The following is a 15,865-nucleotide window of genomic DNA, read 5'->3' on the forward strand; positions in this document are numbered from 1 at the left end:
GAGCCAACTGCTTCCCACTGCCGCCCCCCCCCCCCCTCCACCACACAGCCCTCCGGGGAGCCACCTCGCCGCACGGTCAAATCCTCACCGTCACGCTCGTCGGACACCGGCACGGCAACTAGCTGGTCCGTGCGCGCCGCGACTCCCTTCGCCGGCCGTCTTCTTCGTCGAAGCCCGCAAGTTGTTCGACAGTTTGCTAAGGTATAAAATGGACTCCACGACGAGTTATTTTTCACAATTTCCTTTGCGACTCCGACGATTCTTCGTCCGATGACGAGAAGGAGGTATTGGCTGCCGTGTTGGTCCATCACCAGCTCAACAGCCAGCGGCCTTTGTTCCGTGGCTCCATTCCAGGCCACCTTCCGGCGTTGAATCGCAACCGAGACAACGGGCATTTCCTTCTTTGGAAGGACTACTTTGATATACCCGTTGTTCAAGCATCAAAAGTTCCGCCGTCGTTTCCTTATGAGTAGGCATCTTTTCAACCGTATTAGAGAGGGAGTGGTCGGCTATGATGACTATTTCGAGTGCAAAGAGGATGTCGTTAGCAAGATAGGTTTTTACTCTTATCAGAAATGTACTGCCGCCATCCGAATGCTTGATTACGGAGTGCCCGGTGATCTTATTGATGAGTACGTCCGTATGAGAGAGTCTACTTGCCTAGAGTCCCTGTATAAGTTATGCAAGGCTATTATTGTTGTGTTTGGCCCTGAGTACTTGAGAGAGCCGACTGCTGAAGATACAACCCGTTTGTTGGTGATGAATGCCAGCAGGGGCTTCCCAGGGATGCTTGGTAGCATAAACTGCATGCACTGGGAGTGGAAGAACTGCCCTTCTGCTTGGCAAGGGCAGTATAGGAGCCATGTCAAGGCTTGCACTGTCATACTAGAGGCCGTTGCGTCTGAAGATCTCTGGATCTGGCACTCTTTCTTTGGCATGGACGGATGACACAATGATATCAACGTGCTTCAGCGCTCGTCGGTGTTTGCTAGGCTTGCTGAAGGCAACAGCCCACCGGTGAACTTTACTGTCAACGATCACAACTACGACAAAGGATACTACCTGGGTGACAATATCTATCCTTGGTGGACCACTATTGTCAAAACAATACCCAACCCTGTCGGAGAGAAGACGAAAAGATTTGCCCAAGAGCAAGAGGGTGCTAGGAAGGATGTCGAGCGTGCCTTTGGTGTTTTGCAATCTCGATGGGGCATCGTTCGGTATCCTGCTAATACCTGGAGCACGCAGAAACTATGGAAGGTGATGACTGCTTGTGTGATCATGCATAATATGATCGTAGAAGACGAGCGTCCGGAACGTCTATACGATCAAGGGTTTCAGTTTCAGGGTGAGAATGTTGTGCCTGAGCATGGAGGAGCGACAACGTTTGAACAGTTCACCCAATTTCATCAAGACATGCGTGATTGGAAAACTCACGTGCAACTGCAAAATGATTTGGTTGAGCATATGTGAGCTCATGTTGGCAACCAATAGATTTATCTTCTTTTATTCGTTTGCAAATCTATGTGCGGACTATGTGAGACATTTTTACTTTTATTCAGCTTGTAATAACTATGCTATTTTTGGTCCAAATTATGTTATTTGATTCAAACTATGAAAATCATGCAAAATAGGACGGTCAGCCGGCCACGCCGGTACATATGGATCGGCGCGTTGGACGCGCTGCCGACCCATATCTAAAAACAGGGTGGACGTCGATCGGACGGCCGACCCAAACGAACAAAAAACGAACGAAATCGTTGTCCGTTTGGGTCGGTCCATTGGAGTTGCTCTAATGACTTGTTGTACGGAAAGCCCAAGCTTCTCAACAAAAATAACCTTATTTTCCAAAGCTCGCACCTACCACATTCTGTGGGAATTTCCATTCTATGCCGCCCCACCTACCCATCATGCTCATCGGACGGTCCAGATATAATCTGGTGGATTCTTTCCGGCAAGCTGACACATGCATCACGTCAGCCAAAGCCACCGTACAAATAGACGCTCGAAATCTTAATTCTCGTCACACGGATCATGTGGATGCATGGGCTGAGCGTTGTGTTCAGATTGACATCTGCTATGATCATCAGTAGTACACGATAGCCCAGAAGATATGCTCAGCTAACTACGCATTGACCAGCACTAATTCAAGCGATCCTCAAATCTGTCAGAATAATTCGTTTCCAATCACGTTGATGGCAGCGATCCCTCCATTCGATACTCCGCTATAAGACCGCCATTCCATTGTCTCCCAAGTCGCAACAACCCAGCCATTTCGCTTCCATTCCTTCCTACACCACCTTCTTCCTCGCAGCGATCGGCGTCGTCGTCCATGGCTCGCAAGAAGGTGGCCATCGAGTACATCGCGAGCGACCCGACCCGGAAGGCGACGGCGAGGAAGCGCGACATGGGCATAAAGAAGAAGGCCGGCGAGCTGTCCGTGCTGTGCGGCGTCGACACGTGCTACATCATGTACCGCGAGGGCGGGGCCTCGCCACCGGAGGTGTACCCGTCGGTGCCGGAGGCGATGCGCGTCATCGACCGCTTCAGGGCCATGCCGGAACTGGACCAGTGCAAGAAGAAGATGGACGGGGAGGACTACGTCCGGGAGCGCATCGCCAAGATCCAGGAGCAGCTGCGCAGGGCGCAGCGCGACAACCGCCAGCTCGAGACCACGCTGCTCCTCCACGACGCCCTCGTCGGCCGCCGACAGGACCTCGCCGGCGCCGCCATCGAGCAGCTCGTCAGCCTCGGCTGGATGGCGGAGAACTACGTCAAGAAGGTGAGCGACTGCATCGCGTACAGGAGCATGCAGCTGCAGCACGCCGGCGTGCAGGCTGAGCCGCCGCATTACGCTGCCACCGTCGCCGACGTGGAGGCGCCGCCACACCAGCAGCTATAAATAAATAAAACACACGCCCTCGGATCGGAAGTCCTTACTGATTTGTGCACCGAGTTTAGTATCTTTAGCTTTCGTAGTACGTGCTCTGTTTCCCTGTCCCTTGGACAAGAAAGAAAAACCTGTGTTTCTTTGTTAAAATGTCACACGATCAAATTCAGTACAAACCGCAGTCTTCGTTTAAATGTTTACACGATCAAATTCACACAGCTTAATCGAGCTCACAACACACCAGATGAATACATCACAACACTAACGGTTTCGTTTGCTGTACTTGCTTGCTGCTCCATCTTGATCCAGGACTGAAGGGTGCCACTGCCACACCAAACATCTTTTTAGAAGATGGTCAGTTCCTTCTGTCTTGCATATCGAAGCAGCCTGAAGATCACACATGCACCTGGTGTCATTCATGTCCAACAGTGAACATGATCGAGCATGCTTGCAGACTGAATATATAAATTTCAAGTAACCAGACTGAAACTATTCAATCAACTATCTGGACCATAGGCACCCTGATGAAGCAGTTGCGTACCGCAGAATAGGTCAAGAAACCAACGCTTGAATGGATTAGTTTGCACTCTGCTTACGCCGCTGCCTTCGTTTGCCTAGCAAAAAACGCCAGAGTAAAACGTGGGTAAACCATAAAAGCTGATACTACGATTTATTTCAAAGCTAATAGTTACATGATGCGACAATGGATGTAACCTGAGTGTTTAGTTGCGCGAATATGACCTTCACGTCTTCGAACACCATGTCTGGTTGCCTGGTACCATCAACCTGAGGGGCAGGACATAACCAACAATAGTTAACTATTTTTCTCATAAATCTCACACGATGTCACCAAAACAGAAGGCATTTCTCATTATTGCATCTACGTTATCATAATTTTCACAGTGTACGAGATTTGTACAATTATATCATTATTGAAAACTTCAAATTGTCTAGGGCTCAGAAAAATCAAAGCTGAAAAGGTAGAGCACCTGCCATTCTGGTCAAAAACTATTTCTCGGAAAATAAAACGAGATTCAGTTTTCTAGATTCTTGAATAACGGATATATGTATTGGCTTGAAAACTAAGAAGGCAACATATATTCATGATCTTATTTTCTAAATTCTATGTAGTTACTCTGTACCCTTCGAAGCTTTCCCATTTTCTCATAGTGCTGAATAACAGGCAGAGTTGATTGCTGAAAAACTTCGAACCGCTGCCGAATGGTTTCCATGTTGTCATCATCTCTTCCCTGTAGAAAACCAAATTGAGTGACACATGTTAATCAAATGAGATAAGTTGGGTCCAAGGAAAAACAAGCACAAAACCTGATTTCGGTGTAGAATGCGCCGCTCCATCTCTTCCCTTGAGCAGTCAATCAATAATACGAACTCAGGTTCTATGTTAATCTGATAGATAAATGTATATGTGTGAAGCATACAACAAGGGATTCAACTGCTTTTGGCGCTATCATAAATACATAGAAACATTCTTACAATCTTCTCGTACGCTTCACGGTTCTCCTCATCTCGCGGAAATCCATCAATAAGAAACTTGTCATTTCCACTTGCAAGCATGGCCTTTAATAGTAGCCTGACGATGATCTCAGAAGGCACAAGCTTTCCTTCATGCATGAGATTCTTGATCATCGTACTAATTGAAACAGGCAGACATCAAAAAGAGATCAAGACAATGATTAGAATATAGGAGTTTATCTACATGAATCGGGACTAGGTTGTTATACCCTTGCTCGGTATCTGATTTAACTTCTTCGCGAAGAAGATCGCCAGCACTCAGATGGGTAAACCCAAACTGGCTCACAATCTTAGCACACTGAGTGCCTTTGCCACTTCCTGGCCCTCCTGCACCGGCAGTATAAGCAATGGAGTGATCAGCTCAAAGAGTTAAGCAGGGCATATCATGGACTACCGTATTAGTCTGTCTAGGAGATGTAATACCTATGACAAACACAACAGTTATCTTTTTCCCGGAGGGGAATGACCCAATCCAATCCTGCATCAAACCGAATTAGTAAAACAGCACATCATGGACATATGGAAACTCACAGATACCCATTTAGTTTTGTCAGAGAAAATCTGGCAACATAAAAGTAACAGATTTAGAGGACACCTTATAGGCACAACTGGGCATAAGATTTCTACGATAAATCAAGTTATTTCTGAAGACATAATAATTTTCCTAGCGAGGTGAATGATATCCTAAAATAGCGTCAATTAATTTGGACCGGAGGGAGTACTAGATTTACCTTGTGTACTTCTACTACTTCTGCCATCTACTTCTGTCAGCAGCAACACCAATTGAACTCTGAATGCAACAGGTACGTAGTTGAGTTTACAGATTCAGATAAAGAACACGAATGAAGCAAAGAAACAAACAGGGTTTGATTCAGATGTCACTGCAGTTTAACATTCTACAAGTCTGTTCCCACTATATGAGTATGACCGCAAATGCGGTTGCTTCCAAATTTCCTTTTGGCGCTTGCACACAGTGACACAGGCCTACAGTTCCACTAGAGGCTTCAGGAAGAGACACCTAACACTCGTCTAGAAATTTCATCACAGTAAGTAGTTACTAGAGACTTCACGAAGATGGCATTCGTATACTCTCTCTAGTCCCTAGTCCAGTACTCCTGCATATCCAAGAACAACTGACCGACCGATATATTAAACAAAATCCAGGTCAAGCAAAGCTAGATTTTCTCCAATAATCCAAGGCTGGAGCATAAGGCTATACGTTCCATATTAAAAGAAAAAATACATCTAAAACTCACCGAAGATTCCGGAGGAAAACGCCATCTTAAAAAGGTGAATGGAGATTTTGCTGCTATGCGCTACGCTGAGATGAAAGATGTGCTGTGCTCTCCCATCCAAGATATAGAGATGGCTAGCATGACGAAAAAAGGTAGGAGACGGGAGGAGGAGGAGGCTTACCGGCCGGAGAGAGCTTGCCGTTCTTGGCAACGGTGGAGCGACGGCGACGGCGATGTACTGGGGAGGAATTCGATTCTGCTGGCTGGTAGCCTCGAGAAGAAGTAAAGGTAGCTGACGAACGATTTGCGCAAAGAAGAAGAGACGAGAGTGTAGGTACGTAGAGAGCAGAGCAGAGCAGAGCAAAGCAAAAGGAGGCCGGCAAAGGAGACGCGTGTGGAAAGGGATTCTTGACACGTACTGTTGCATCTCTGACCAGCAGTAGAGAAAAGTTGTTGCACTATCCATTTATTTACTGCTGTTATTATTTGTTGGAGTATATATTTTCGACATTTGCTATATGTAAGTTGTGTCTGGAATTTCCCTTTACTTTTGGTAAAAAGTTGTTTTTCTAAAGAAGTAGATGAGGGGAGAGGTGCGAGCAGACCTCGTGGGCGAGACAAAAACATACGAATCGACCATTTTCAACGAGTTAAGTTGAGTCGAGGGCAAAAATGGGTATGACCTATGCAGTGGTATAGGGAGGAATCAGTGTGGATGTAGCCGAAGATCAAAATCTTCTGACACGAAATGACATGAAATATAGTATCATCCCTCATTTACTCGCTCATGCTAGCGCTCATCTCATGCCTCCTTAACAATGGCCAATGAGCTGCATGGGCGAGCTCTCTCTTGCTAATTAATGTGGGATCAACTTGTATCCGTCATGCGATTCGTACTCGATGGAGTGTGTTTTGGGGTTCCCATTTGGCCACTCATTGAGACTGGGATCCTCCTTCGCGGCCTTCGGCGCGTGAGGTGATCCTACGCCTTCTCCTCGGCGATGAGGTTTGCCTTCTCCGTTATCCTTATTCGAGAATGTTATTCAGTCCCGTCGCGAGGTAAGCGACATGGCGACGGTGAGAGGGAAGTGGGTGGTGTGTTTTGGGCTATTCAGTTGTGGCTATCAGAAGGGAGGTGTAGATTGTAGGTGACGGTGTCTGGACTAGAGATTATCAGTAGATGGCTCGCGCGGGATGATCCGAAAAGTGTTGAAACCGCCCTCCTGCGCAAGCGGATGGCAGATGGAGGCCACTCCATATCAACGCCCCGTCCTTCAAATATAAAGTCCCGTGGGTTGTATATGGAGCGCACTCCATAAGCTATGGCGACCGAGTGCTGGATGATGACTAAGAGTGAGTTTTTTCAGTTATAATCATTATATTGATGGTCATTATATCGATAGAGCGATATGATTTTTCTTTTGAAAAAGAGGATGTCCCCCGACCTCAGCATCATGATGATACATGCAACCATTTTTATTAAATTCTGAATTCGAAACAAAACAATCCAAATGTTGTGTGAAAAATTCCCAACAAAAAAAGGATTACATGCCCACACCGTCAAGTGAAAAAGAAATAGGCTACGATGACTAAACACATAGCCTATTAGTGTGGCGTCATCCATATCGATTGAAGATATCCAGTAATACCGTCTTTCATCGGTTGCACCCAATAATCAAAGTCTTGCTGGACTCCGCAGGTGTGAGTAAGGACCATATAAGGATCCAAGCAGTAACTCTGTAACTGCCCTGTAAAAAATTGTTGAATTTCTTTCTGTTAAATATCATATCATTTCTGCAATTCTATATAGCCCAAAGCATGGCACAAATTCCTATTAGAATGTGTTAGATACGGTGATATCCACTCCATTGAGTCACGTTTCAAATAACGTGTTCATATTCATTGAAGGGGTAATGTTAAGAGCTATATGAATTGTACGTCATAATAGTGTTGCCAAAGGACAATCAAGAAAGAGGTATTTGATAGTCGTTGTTATCATAAAAACAGCATCTAGAATTCCCTATTCAATTCCGTTTAGCCAAATTATCTTTCGTAAGTATAACTTCTTTGTAAATAAACCACATAAATTTTTTAATCTGGAGAGGTATGATATTGTTGCTCTTACAACACCTACAACACTGATCGCATCCGACCTCAGACTTTGAAAAAGGAAATAAAGTTGAGAATGAGATACGGAGCAAATATTCATTCCGCTTCTTTTTCGCCGGTAGCCATTTCGTTTTCACCACTAGCTGGACCACAAAGCGACCCGGTCGAACACCATCGAACTGGTCGAACCGGAACTAATCAGTTCCCTCATCCCTGACCGGCCCGCAGTCCCCACCACGCACCAGCCCTGAAGGCCCGAACCACCTCCGGCCCCGGAGCCCGGCGGACGGCGGACATCGCCGACGTGCTCTGCTCCCACCGGTTGCTCCCTCTCCAACCCTCCCCTCCCATCCCCCATTAGCGTGCGCCATCCTCCTCCCGCACGACCAGGGAGGCCGCCGCCTCTAACCTCCTCCCGCAGGCCGCAGGGTTGGGGTCCGCCCCTTGCTTCTCCCCCGAGTCAACTCTCCCTCGCCTAGAGTATGAAACAGTTTCTCCAGCCTGAGGTATGTAATCCAAATTCTTCGGTTCCTCAGTTGATGGATAAATGGCTTGGATTTGTGACTGTTCCTACATTGATAGGTATGGATAATGACTTGGATTTGTGACTGTTGATGATAATGTGTATGTATACCCTCATACTGTTCACAACATTTCTGCGTTGAGCCATGAACTGTCAAGAGCTGCTAGTCTATTTTTGTTGTAAACCTACCTTCTGTTCTATCGAACCTGAAACCAACATCTCATGTATCGACGGTAGACGGCGAAGCTTAAGTTACTGTTACCACTTACATTCTTCTACTCCCTCTGTCCCATAATATAAGAGCGTTTTTTATACTAGTGTAGCGTCAAAAACGCTCTTACATTATGGGACATTAGGAGTATATTTTTACTGTTCTTTGCAATTCATTGCATGTTTTCTGCATTTTCCAAAATGCGCTGTAGATGGACAAGGAGAGGTCCAGGAGAAGAAGGCTGATGCTTATAAAGGCCGCCGCGTCCGTGGCTTCATGTATGGTCATTTTGTATGTCCGACCGAGACTGCAGAGAAAGCGAAAGAGTATTTCCTATGGCCCAATCGAGGCAAGGGACAAAAAAAGGATTGCCTTTCTAAATAACCAGATTTACAAGGATGATATAACTTGTCTGACAACGCTGAGGCTTATGAGGGCTTCTTTCTTCGGGTTGTGCCAAGTTTTGAGGGAACGCTCTTTGCTCCGTGATACTGTTCATATATGTGTTGAGGAGCAAGTCGCCATGTTCTTGATCACAGTAGGACACAACCTTCGGAATAGGGTTGTAGCTGCTATTTTTAATAGGTCAGGTGAACCGGTTAGTCGCTATTTTGGACTAGTCCTCCATGCTATAGTTCAGCTAAGGGATGAGTTTATCAGGCCACCATCATTGGAGACCCCAACCAGAATTGCTGGTGACCCAAGATGGGACCCATACTTCAAGGTATGACCATCCATAGCTATATTATTTTTTTAGCGAATAAACTGTCTAACTAAATTTTCTGGGCGGTTCTGATCATATAGGATTGTATTGGAGCCATTGATGCTACACAGATACAGGCTTCTTCTTGTAAGAACGTGGAGACTGCCTTCCGTGCTAAGAAGTCATTTGCAAGCCAAAGTGTGATGGCAGCAATTGATTTTGACCTTCGTTTCACACATGTGCTGGCTCGTTGGGAGGGATCTGCGCATGATGATGATGTTTTGGTGGATGCGATAGAGTGTGAGAATGGCCTATGTGTTCCTCAAGGTAATAAATTCGTTCTGACATGATATATCCACATAGAGTTAATACTACTTATTACACAATACTACCTTAGCTGCTCATATGTATTCCTACATGTAGGTAAGTTCTACCTAGTGGATGCCGGATATGGAGCCAAACCTGGATTTTTGCCACCTTTCCACGGCATGAGACATCACTTGACCGAGTGGGGGAATGATCACGTGCAAGATGCAAGGGAATTGTTCAATCTTAGGCACTCATCTCTACGAGTACCCGTGGAACGTGCATTCTCATCACTCAAGCGAAGATTTAAAGTTCTTGATGATGCAAATCCATTCTTTCCCTCTGCTACTCAAGTGGATGTTGTGATAGCTTGTGTTATCCTCCACAACTGGATTCTTTCCCAAGGCACTGATTGTTTCATTATACCGGAGATTAATTGGAAACCTAAACCGCCTAGTTCTCAGAGAGAGCAAACCCATGACCATAGGCACATGGTTGAGTTCAGACAAGCCCTTGCTGACAAAATGTGGGAAGACCATCAAAACTATCACAGCAATGATGCTGACTTCTTGAACACACCAAGTTACAATCACGAGATGGCCACAATCTTCAGTGATGGTATGGCTTCTGATGTATATGCTAAGAGTGTGGATGAACTTCTTGCTGCAGATGCGACAGAGAATGAAATTGCCAATGGAGGAAATGACACTTTTGCTGCTAGTGTTGAAGAGTTTACACTGCCTTTTCCAATCCCCGAATGGGGGAAGAATGGTGATTCCTCTAGCAGTAAAGCATCGAAAAGGGCCAAGGTAAACAATGACGATGAGTTGATGCATTTGATGACCAGCCTTGATAACCTTGCCAAAGCTATAGAGAAATCTGAATGCGTAGATACAGATGTCCCTGAAGATCTTCAGGGTAACTTGATGGATCTCCCTGGATTTGAAGAGGCACATCTTACCCATTACTATGCTCATCTAGTTGAGAATCCTGCAGTTGCTAGAGCATTCAACAAACTTAGCATGTCCAACAAAATGACATGGGTAGCTAGATATATCAACAACCACCTTTCTGAGTATAACCTACTTTATATTTGAACTATGTGGTAACACTGCTTTATGTTCCCAATAGAGACAACCAGTATTGTGGTATGGCCGTGCTGTGTCCATGCGTGTTCTGTAACACGCTATGCTATCTCTATGTTTGTTGTGCTACAAGCCTACAAAGGGACTAGGGCTGAGGCAGACCTTGTAAATATTTCATTCGCATGCTAGTCAGACTCCCGGTAGGACCTGGTGCTCGTTGCAAATTATTTTGTGAACAATCTTGTTGCAAATTATCCTTGATGCATCCTATTGGTTTATCTGAAATTCAGCACATAGGACAGATAGTGACACCGTGAACTGAATTTTCGGTGCATGAGTCAGATATAAATTGTCGCCAGTGTTTGTTTATGTATACGCCTGAACTTTCGGTGCTGATGTAAGTTGCTTCTTTGGGGTGTTCCTATGGAAGCTTTTCCAAGACCTGGCGAACCACATGCCGTAAAGCTCCTGGTTTAGTTCAGGATACCAGGGCATGAAAACTATCTTCGGCTGGTGCGTACACGAGGCCATATGCATCGGGAAAAACTTATCCAAAAACCACTTGCAACTCCAACAGACCGACCCAAACGGACAACAATTTTGTCTGCTTTTCGTCTGTTTGGTTTGTTCTTCGGCCCATCCGTATCCGTTTTTTTAAATGTGTCAGCACATGCATCCAACGAAAAGCAAGTGGACAGCAGCAAATATGTCAGCACATGCATCCAACAAAAAACAAGTGGACAGCAGCACTGTGGCAATATAATAATGGAAGAAAGGTGAATGGGGTGGGCCAGCGAATTAAATAAGCAGACAAAGATGGATGGGTGTGTGACAAGTAGGCCAGGCCGGCCACATGCGGACACAGAGAGGGGGCGGGCGTTCGCTTCATGTCCGCGCCGATGCATTTCGAAAATTTAACTCAGAAAAAGGTCGGTGCGGACGCAAAGCAGACGTGTTTTGAAAATGGATCCGTGCGTTGGGACATCATTTTTATCCATACAGATCCAAACGAACAACGGCGGGCGGAAAATCACTCCATTAAAGTTGCTCCAATGTACAGCTGATAATAGTTCAAAACGCTATTTTTATGAAGTGCATGTACCCGAGCAACACATCATACAAATATGGGGGCCTTTACAGGCGTAGGAACAAATCGTTGCTGCAGAAAGACACTTTGGGGCTGCACAACCGGGTAGAATGGATAAAATTAACTTATGAGCAAAACAATTTCATAAAGTGAAGCTGCCTTTTGTGTGGCGACCGTGCAACGCCTTACTGATAAGCGTGACACGTGACACCCTGAGCTCCATTCCTGGTTGTGCAGCGTCTAGCTGAAAGAAACCACACTACGTTGTGCAGCGCCTAGCCGAAAAGAGCCACACGATCCTATATTAAAACTATTGTAATTTTTAATCCGTGCATCCGTGAAACACATGCCATATACGAATGTTGTGCATTTTTCTGTGTTCTACGCAATGGTGGCATTTTTATCTATGTTAGGATCGACTTGCTTGATAGAAACTTTGTTGCAAAAATGCATCATAATATAACTGACAGAATATGTTAAAACTTACGAACTTCGCATGATAATAGCAATTGACTTATAGTTCTTATGCATTTGCATCCTACATGAGTTTTGCTCTACATAATGTGTACTTTCACGCCATGCATATGCTTGCCATGTTAATCATCTTTAACATGTTCATTTCTTGCATCTAAGTGACTAACATGATATAAATAAACTTTTGTTACAGAAATTTGCATTTTGTAAGATCCATAGTGATTAATTCTGGCATCATATGAATATGATCTAATTATGGAAGTTAGAAAATCTTATGTCTACTTTAAGGCCCTGTTTGTTTCATAAGTCCTAGGACTTTTTTAAGTCCCAACTTATAAGTCATAAGTCCCTACCTGTTTGTTTACAGGGACTTATAAGTCCCGAGTCCCTACCTATTTGTTTACGGGGACTTATAAGTCCATGTTGCACCTAATAAAATACACCTGTTCACATAACCCTTGTTCATACAAATGAATTGCAGAATAGTGACAACCGAAATAATAATTGTTCATAACACTTGTTCATACAAACGAATTAACACTTGTTCATAAGAACCAAAATAAGACAGAGTACATAACAACCGAGATAACAGAAATTACAGAAAGCGAAGAACACTTCTTCATATCATTGTTGTTTCAAGGACCACAACCCATCTGCGACCCAAGCTCTGAATTGATTCATAGCAGCACTGTCCATCTCATTTGTTGAATCATTTGTTGTAGTCGTTGGCATAGACAATGGTACATAATTTTCATCTTGATCACACAAGTCGAAATCTATATCGGCGAGTTGGCTTTGTCTAATAAAATTGTGCAGTGCAATGCAAGCCACAATTATTTTGCTTTGTTTCTGCTGTGGATAACTAGGCAAGTGAAACAAAATCCTCCACTTGTTCTTCAGGACTCCAAAACACCTCTCGATGACATTTCTAAGTGAAGAATGGGTGAAATTGAAGTGTTCCTTTTTTCCTCTAGGCATTGTGCCATCACGGTACTCCTGGAAATGATAGGTTAAACCCTTGTATGGTGAAAGATAACCCGGTCTATTTGGGTACCCTGAGTCGACAAGATAGAACTTATTAGGTGGAGGTTTTGGAAACTTGTCACCAAATCTGGATCGGGCATCATTGAAGACCCTCATGTCATGCACTGATCCTGGCCAACCAGCTAGGACAAATGTAAATCTCATATCAAAGTCACACACACACATCACATTCTGACTCTTCTCCTTATGTCTATTCCTATGTTGGGCAGCAGTGGCAACTGGTACCACAACTTGTATGTGTGTACCATCTATTGCACCAATGCAATTATCCATAAACGGTGCATACTTTCTAGATCTTAATTTTAAATGCACAGTCCTGAATTGACGATCTATTGGCCTGATGATGTCTTTTGCAAGCTTGATCAGACATGCCAAAACCTTATCAAACTTCCTTACAATTGTCTCCAATGACCTAACAAATCTGTTTTCTGCTTGTCTTACAGATTGAGGGGAACCTACTATCCATAGAAACAGGCCTAGAGACTCAACTGATGACATTCTTTTAGTGGACTTCAAACCATAGGAATCAACAAGCACACTATGCAATTTCTCAAACACTGGTCTGTGCATTCTAAACATGTTGTAACAGGCCGTTTCGTTGTGTAGTGTTGTCAAAACCCAATCATGCCCAGACTCTATTGGTACTCTTCTAGGTCCTTTGTTACAGTAAGAGTCCAAGTGGTACATACCAATCATGCAGGCCATCTGCATCATTCTTCTCTTTCTTTTTTGGTGCATGAACAACATCAGTGCTTCGTCATCACTGCTGCTCCCATCATCACTGCTTATTCCATCAACACTGTTGTCATCATCCTGAAACATGCAAACATTAGTACAACTTATTCATCATGCACCACCTCTGGAACTTGAAAACATTAGTACGTGCAAATTAAACACTTGAACATGGAATGGTCATTTAACAAGGTCACACAACACAGGTCCATTACATAGTTCTATTAAAAAGGACAATCAAGATAACTAGTACACTAGTACAACTTCTTCATCATGCACCACCTCTTCAACCAAGTCAGCCTAGCCTCATTAGTTGAAATGTTCTCAAATATGACTCTGTTTGCCTCATCTGCAAAAAGTTGAGTCGCCATGAAGTACTCAACACTTGTTTCTTCTGCACCACATTTAACTGCTAACAATTGACAATGAGTAATGGATTCCTTAGTGTTGTTTGATTTCTTCTCTCTTGCCTTGTCCTTTGCTTCCTGCCTTTTGTTTGCATATTCAGTGATCATGTCAGAAGTGTTATCACTGTTAATAGTATTGATGAGCCCTGTCATTAGTTTCACCATTGGGCTCTTGTGTTTCTTTCCTGGGCTTGAAGCTGACTGTTCACCGCCGCTGCTCCCCCTCTTCTTGCTCGTGGTGCTCATTGGACTCTCCTCATTTCCATCATCGGCAACATCATATCCTTCTTCATCATCTTCATCTAAGGGCACATAAGCTGATGATCCATCAACTGCCACACCTTGGAATAGCTCTATTAGCATATCCAAATACTCAGGATTGCCACCCTTGAATTTTCTGACATCTGGTCTCTCCTGCATCATTAGTTAGATAATTAGTACAAGGCTGAATAATGTAAACAAGTGTGAGAAATTCAGATGTAATTTGAAAAATAATGTATGTACCTTAATTATTTTTTTCCACCACTCATTTGATGCGGTTATAGCTCCATCTCCAGTTCGGCCACAACCAGTTTGCTGCCCCAACCACATCCAAGCAGTATAGTAGCTCTTGAGTCTAGCAATGCAATTTTTGAATTGCTTGGTACTATGCAGGAGGCCCACACGCTGATAAATTTTTTTCTTCATGTTATTGTATGCTCTACTTGTCCAAACACCATTCACACAGTGCCCATCCCTAGCTTCCTCACATGCGATGTTACAAAATAAAGTAATATGCGCGTCTGTCCAATCGGCCTTTGCAATGGTTTTCTAAACAAAAATAACAAGTACACAATTCAAACATAAATAACAAGTAGACATTTAAAACCAAAAATAACAAGTTCACACAATTAGCTAGCACAAAAAAAAGATGAATTTTAACGCTGATACAAAAAAAGAACTATATACACAATTTAAAAAGTTACCTCTCCAAAACCATTGTTGTCATCTTCATCTTCAAAGCCTTCATTCTCGTCGACATCTTCTGAAGACGCAGCAGTTGACGACACACGTTGCTTCCCCGCAGTTTTTCCTCTAGTGCCGACAGATGAGGACGCATTGGCTCGACCTACACCGCGCCCGGTGACCTGCGACACGGTCCTCCCACGGCCTATGACGCCCCCCTCAAAGGCAGCTACAGCCGGGGCGACGAACGGACGCAGGTGAGAGCCGGCTCGACCTCCGATGTTCAGAGACCGGCTGCGACCTCCTCCGCCCTGGGGCATGGGCCTACCACGACCAGGTCCGATCGGAGGAAGGCCATGACCAGCCGACTGGTCGAAGAGGAGTTGCTGGTACGAGCCCAATTCCGGGAAATCGTCGACGTTGCTGTTGAGATCCAAGGAACGCTCGAGATTTCCACCGGCGGATGAGAACTGAGAGAAAAAAGGCATCTGCTCGTCCTCCTCATCAGCCATGGTACGGTCACCTCGGACGCGGGGATCCTCATCAGCCATGACGCGGTAACCTGCAGTCAATATGAATCA

The 15,865-nt window shown here is 44.6% G+C and overlaps 4 protein-coding genes across 6 annotated transcripts; 2 read left to right on the forward strand and 2 right to left on the reverse strand.

Moving 5' to 3' along the window:
* Window positions 1-2,273: 2,273 nt before the first annotated feature.
* LOC123439593 (agamous-like MADS-box protein AGL80) lies at window positions 2,274-2,912 on the forward strand. The gene has a single exon (XM_045116286.1). The coding sequence runs from the start codon at window positions 2,333-2,335 to the stop codon at window positions 2,900-2,902; it is 570 nt and encodes a 189-aa protein (XP_044972221.1). The 5' UTR covers window positions 2,274-2,332; the 3' UTR covers window positions 2,903-2,912.
* A 96-nt stretch (window positions 2,913-3,008) lies between these two features.
* Window positions 3,009-5,979, reverse strand: LOC123439592 (UMP-CMP kinase 1-like). Its single transcript, XM_045116284.1, has 10 exons — window positions 5,840-5,979; window positions 5,155-5,213; window positions 4,847-4,901; window positions 4,633-4,750; window positions 4,385-4,541; window positions 4,217-4,297; window positions 4,033-4,140; window positions 3,605-3,676; window positions 3,432-3,504; window positions 3,009-3,277 (listed from the first exon to the last, which is right to left on the reverse strand). Exons 2-10 carry the CDS (start codon window positions 5,179-5,181, stop codon window positions 3,246-3,248), a joined length of 723 nt encoding a protein of 240 aa, XP_044972219.1. The 5' UTR covers window positions 5,182-5,213; window positions 5,840-5,979; the 3' UTR covers window positions 3,009-3,245.
* Window positions 5,980-7,948: 1,969 nt separating this feature from the next.
* Window positions 7,949-10,873, forward strand: LOC123443093. 3 transcript variants are annotated; one of them, XM_045119342.1, is made up of 4 exons: window positions 7,949-8,273; window positions 8,713-9,225; window positions 9,306-9,531; window positions 9,628-10,873. In XM_045119342.1, the coding sequence occupies exons 1-4, from the start codon at window positions 8,250-8,252 to the stop codon at window positions 10,605-10,607; spliced, it is 1,743 nt and encodes a 580-aa protein (XP_044975277.1). In that variant the 5' UTR covers window positions 7,949-8,249; the 3' UTR covers window positions 10,608-10,873. The 3 variants fall into 3 exon arrangements, with proteins under 3 accessions (XP_044975277.1, XP_044975278.1, XP_044975279.1); XM_045119343.1 differs by having other exon boundaries at window positions 7,984-8,273; window positions 8,350-9,225; XM_045119344.1 differs by lacking the exon at window positions 7,949-8,273 and adding an exon at window positions 8,360-8,391.
* Window positions 10,874-12,780: 1,907 nt separating this feature from the next.
* LOC123441529 (protein ALP1-like) lies at window positions 12,781-14,326 on the reverse strand. Its single transcript, XM_045117926.1, has one exon. It carries the CDS (start codon window positions 14,020-14,022, stop codon window positions 12,781-12,783), a length of 1,242 nt encoding a protein of 413 aa, XP_044973861.1. The 5' UTR covers window positions 14,023-14,326.
* Between the last annotated feature and the right edge of the window lie 1,539 nt (window positions 14,327-15,865).

Source organism: Hordeum vulgare, chromosome 3H (assembly GCF_904849725.1).
Source record: "Hordeum vulgare subsp. vulgare chromosome 3H, MorexV3_pseudomolecules_assembly, whole genome shotgun sequence".
NCBI classification, from domain to species: domain Eukaryota; kingdom Viridiplantae; phylum Streptophyta; class Magnoliopsida; order Poales; family Poaceae; genus Hordeum; species Hordeum vulgare.